At 33.3% G+C, this 4,821-nt stretch overlaps 1 protein-coding gene across 2 annotated transcripts in view; it reads right to left on the reverse strand.

Annotated features, from left to right (window-relative positions):
- Positions 1-4,225, reverse strand: part of LOC115239578 (THAP domain-containing protein 1-like) — a 94,107-nt gene extending 89,882 nt beyond the window's left edge. The window contains exons 1-5 of one of the 2 annotated variants that reach the window (XM_029814175.1): positions 3,981-4,225; positions 3,781-3,911; positions 3,193-3,320; positions 2,631-2,879; positions 2,117-2,298 (exon numbers count right to left, since the gene is read on the reverse strand). In XM_029814175.1, coding sequence (XP_029670035.1) covers positions 2,117-2,298; positions 2,631-2,879; positions 3,193-3,320; positions 3,781-3,786 — 565 coding nt within the window. In that variant the 5' untranslated portion in view covers positions 3,787-3,911; positions 3,981-4,225. Of the gene's footprint in view, positions 1-1,400; positions 2,299-2,630; positions 2,880-3,192; positions 3,321-3,780 lie in introns of those variants that run through there. The other variant, XM_029814174.1, reaches the window with a different exon arrangement.
- Between the last annotated feature and the right edge of the window lie 596 nt (positions 4,226-4,821).

Below are 4,821 nucleotides of genomic sequence, written 5' to 3' on the forward strand. Positions count from 1 at the left end.
CCGAAAAGTGGATGTGGGTAAGTGTTTCCAATTCCTAAAAGTGGATGCACGGCGCTGCTCTACGGCCTAGAAAAAGCGTCCCACGAAAATCGTCGGCATTGCCTCTCTCAGGCTTCTCTCTGTTACGGTTGACATTTGCGGATTGATCGATCAACCGGCAAGCTGCTTTTCTCTGATTGGTCAATCCGTAATCGTCAACCGTAACCCCAACCGCAATCGAGTCCGCAATCCGTAGTGTAATACGGCCTTTAATTCTGTGCCCCTTGCGTTCTCTCTCGCTCTCACGTAGCATAGCGTTCTCTTTTGCTATGCTACGTGCGAGCGAGAGAGAACGCAAGGGACACAGAACAGAGTATGTTCTTTTCTATGTGTACCTTGGTCCCATCGAGATATAAAGGCCCGTCTACATAGGACGCAACGCGCCAGACGCAAGCAAATCGACCAATCATAGTCGAATATTCTCGGAATAATCGACTGTGATTGGTCGATTTGCTTGCGTCTAGCGTGTTGCGTCCTATGTAGAAGGGCCTTAAGACCATTGCACGTTCAAAAGTTTTAGTCGTAATCGTAAGGCCGTAAGCAAATCAACCAATCACAATCAAGCATTCTAAAATGTAATAAGAATGTTTGGACCGTGATTGGTTGATTTGCTTACGGCCTTACGGTTACGACTAAAATTTTTGAACGTGCAATGGCCTATAGAATGGATTGCTGATAGCAGTGGAAGGGGAGCCGCACGAGTAGAATGAGAGGCAGATAATATGAGGTTACGTTCCGTCTCTTTCTAATGAAGCCTGATTAGTTGGCAAGAAATCAGCAGTACTGCTGATCCAATCAGGCATTAGAAAAAGACGGAACGTTACTTCATGTTAGAATCCTAAATAATCAGAGAGCTCTGTTACACGGCACCCTTAATCGGGTTTAATAACATCCGTAGTTGTGAAACTGACCAATCACAGCTATTCCTCTGAAGGATGGAATGACTGTGATTGGCCAGCCTTCGAACTACGGATGTTATTAAATCCGATTAGGGGTGACGTGTAAACGTAGTCAGAGAGGCGACATCGTTATCCCCTCCATGCTTCCCATGATCGCCATGTTGGGCCCGCAGCACTGATCTCTATACATAACTGGATAAGGCATACACTAGGATCCGCAGCTCAGAGACTGTGACCAATAGAACACCGGAAGCCATTAAAGTTGTGGGCTATGTCCACAATTCTTGGCGGAAAATTTAAATTACTAAAAACTTTTTAAATATTATTTATTTAAACTTCTTAAATATTTTAACCAAATAAAATATACTTTGCAAATTAAATAGAAATTAATACGTAAAATTATCAAACACACACACACACACACACACACAATATAGAATGTGTATTTGAAGATAATTTAATTATTTAAATATGTATAAAAAAAGACTATTTACAACATTGTGTATTTAAGGAAAAAGGATATTAGTTAATTAAGTCAATTTAGAAATCGAATTTTTGTTTCTTTTTCTTTGTTTTTCTATATGATGCGTGCAAAAATATTGGAAAGATATTACATTTTAAACATGAAACTAATTTAATACATATGGAACCATTATCAACAATCATTTCATTTGAATCGACGGTATTTTCATTTAAATTGTACAACTGACTATTTTCATTAATTAGCGTATTTTCATTGTTTGTCTGACTTGTAGAGGTTTCAGCTTCAGGCATAGAGAAAGGATTTAAAATAAAAACAATATCAGGAAATATGTAAATAGCAGAATTTAATTGAAAAAATATATAACTATATAATGTAAATATTTATTAATGGATATGAACAATATTAATTTAGAATCTGTACATACAATATGTTCTTGTTACAAATTTGAAAATGATAATATCAATACATAATTTAAATAATTTATATACATTTAAAAATAAAATCAAAGAAAACATTTAAGGCAACAATATTTAACATAAATAATTTTTATCATACTTAACATTGTAATTTTATAATTATTTTTTAACAAAAAATAAATGTTTAAATTTTTAATTTTTTTATTATCATGAGAATTGCTGTGTCTAAAAAAGTACTTCTAAAGAATATAGTAATCCAATATCTGTAGGACACTTACCTATAAAGATGGTTGGTATTGCATTTCTTTTGGGTTGTAAAGTTTTTCTTTGGCCATGACGTAAGAAGCAATCTTGTTTAAAATGATCAGAACATAATACATCATCGGACGTGGGATATAAATTTTCCATGTGCATATTTGCTATCCACATATTCAAAATGTTTGGATTATTCATAGGAAACCTAAAAGTAAGAGATTTAAATCAATATAGTTGAATTTTTGGAAATTTAATATTTTAAGTATATATGTTTTTAATATTTTAAATATATAATAAAGATAATAATGTTTACAATGTTATATATTCCTCTTTTTTTATTAAAATTTATTGCACTAAAATATAAAATCATGTTAACGTAATATAAAAATGTAATATAGAAATTATCTGTATATTATTTAATAGGTGTGCACGTATGTGTGCACGTATATGTATGTAGTATCTATCCATGGAATAGTGTCCAGTATATTATAAGCATTTTTAAAACTAAGAATAGAACAAATGAGTTATACTACTTACTTGTGAAATGATCGAGCCTGATTTGTACCTTTCTCAGTTTTACAAAATATGCATTGTACTTTAGTTTTCGAAAATAATGTTGGAACACTTCCTGGTTTTAAATATATGTTTTTATCTTTAATAGCAAAATTCTTCTCTTCAAAGTGATCAGAACATAATCTTGAATGTTTTGATATTTTGATACTTTTCAAATTCATATTCGATACACATTTTTGAAATATATTTGAGTGTTCTACTGCATCTGGGAATCTATAAACACAATTTATTATTAAAATTTTATTATATTACAATTACATATATATAATATATATTTAAAAAAAAAAGATTTTCTTAAGACAAAATTTATTATTTAAATAAAATAAACGGAATAATATTTATTAAACCATTCATACTTAATTTTACTTTCTAATTCTATTTTGATCTAATTTTGTTTTCCTTTGTCTTTTAATAATTATACTATTATTAACATTTAAGGATTTTTTACTACAAATAAAATAATCTGTCAAAATAATCTTAAGCATAACCTATGAAATTCAAATTTATAATTTACTATTTTACTTACTTGTGAAAACTTTGTTTCTTTTCAATATTATTTTCTTTTTGGTTTTTCCCACAATAAATACACTTTTGTACCATATCAAATATTTTTTTAAATTTGAATGGATCACACGGATACGATCTCATTGATTTCTACGTTTTTATCATAGACATATAGAATGGACTGAGCGTTGCGATAGTCAAACACGTGCTTGCTGTAGAGAGAGAGGTACTATATGGGAAGCCTATTTTATCTCTTTTCCTAGCATCTCATTGGTGATTTTCTCCCCCTCCATATAGAAAATCACCAGTGAGATGCTAGGAAAGAGACAAACATAGGCCTCCCATATAGTACCTCTTTTTCTACAGCAAGCGCACGTTTGTCTATGGTCTAGTTACCACCGTAAGTATCAATTCGCATCTAGCGCGGCGTAGGACTAAATTTAAGTCGATGGAAACTTTAAATTCGATGCGCACCGAAACAGAATTGGACCGATGACTTCGGTGGAAACCGCGGTCCTACGCCGCGCTAGATGCGAATTAATACTTCGGTGGAAACTAGACCTATCTCACAATGCTCAATCCAGTCTATATATCTATGGTTTTTACGTACAACCATTAGGCGCCATATTGTAGACAAAGCGCACAACCTTCAATTGGTCACAGTCTTTTCGTCCTATAGCCTTATCCAGTTATGTATAGAGATCAGTAGCCCGCAGCTATACATTTGTAAATCTAAAATGTCTTAAAAATGTCTCATTGTCAGAGATATTTAAAATGTTTTTTTTTTAGAAAATAACATTACAAATATACTTTTTTCTCATTTACGGTACGCCGGTTGCGGTTAGTTTGCACATAGGATTCACTATTCACTACGGGACCAACATGGCGGTCAGCGCAAGCGAGACGCTATTGTCGCCTCTGATTATTTAGGACTCTACTTAGGACTCTACGTTATCTGCCTCTTATTCTACTCGTGCAGTTACTCCTTCCACTGCAATCAGCAGTCTATCCTATATGTTGATGCTTGGATCCTACTCCTCAATACTCGGTCTACATATACTATGTCTATAGCCAGTACTGTAAATCTATAGTTCACGTAACGTATATTAAGCCCATATCAGACTACGCATTGAAGATCGAAAATTAAAGATTGAAATTTGACTAATCAGAACAAAAGAGACTAAAATTTTCTTTATTCTGATTGGTCAAATTTCAATCTTGAATCTTGAATCTCAATCTTCAATGCGTTGTCTGATATGCCCGTATCAGACTACGCATTGAAGATTGAGATTGAAGATTGAAGATTAAAATTTAACCAATCAGGACAAAGAAGTTTTAGTCCCTTTTGTTCTGATTAGTCAAATTCCAATCTTTAATCTTCAATTTTCAATGCGTAGTCTGATACGGGCTATACGGACTTTTTATAGATTTCCAATACTGGCAGTGAATTTTGGAACATGGCTATAGTATATCTTGGTTTGCGCAGAGAATTTAAATCCTCTAATTTCTCTCATTGTGTCGTTAGAGGGCGTCACTATCGCCATGTGGCAAATTTGTTCACGCAGTTTTCTCTCGTGAATCGCATTGGGCGCGTTCAGGCGAAACAACTGTTGAGCATCGTCTTGTCAACACTCGACGTTAATTTGTTAAT

The sequence above is a fragment of the Formica exsecta genome, unplaced genomic scaffold, assembly GCF_003651465.1.
Source record: "Formica exsecta isolate Colony F162 unplaced genomic scaffold, ASM365146v1 scaffold388, whole genome shotgun sequence".
NCBI classification, from domain to species: Eukaryota; Metazoa; Arthropoda; class Insecta; order Hymenoptera; family Formicidae; genus Formica; species Formica exsecta.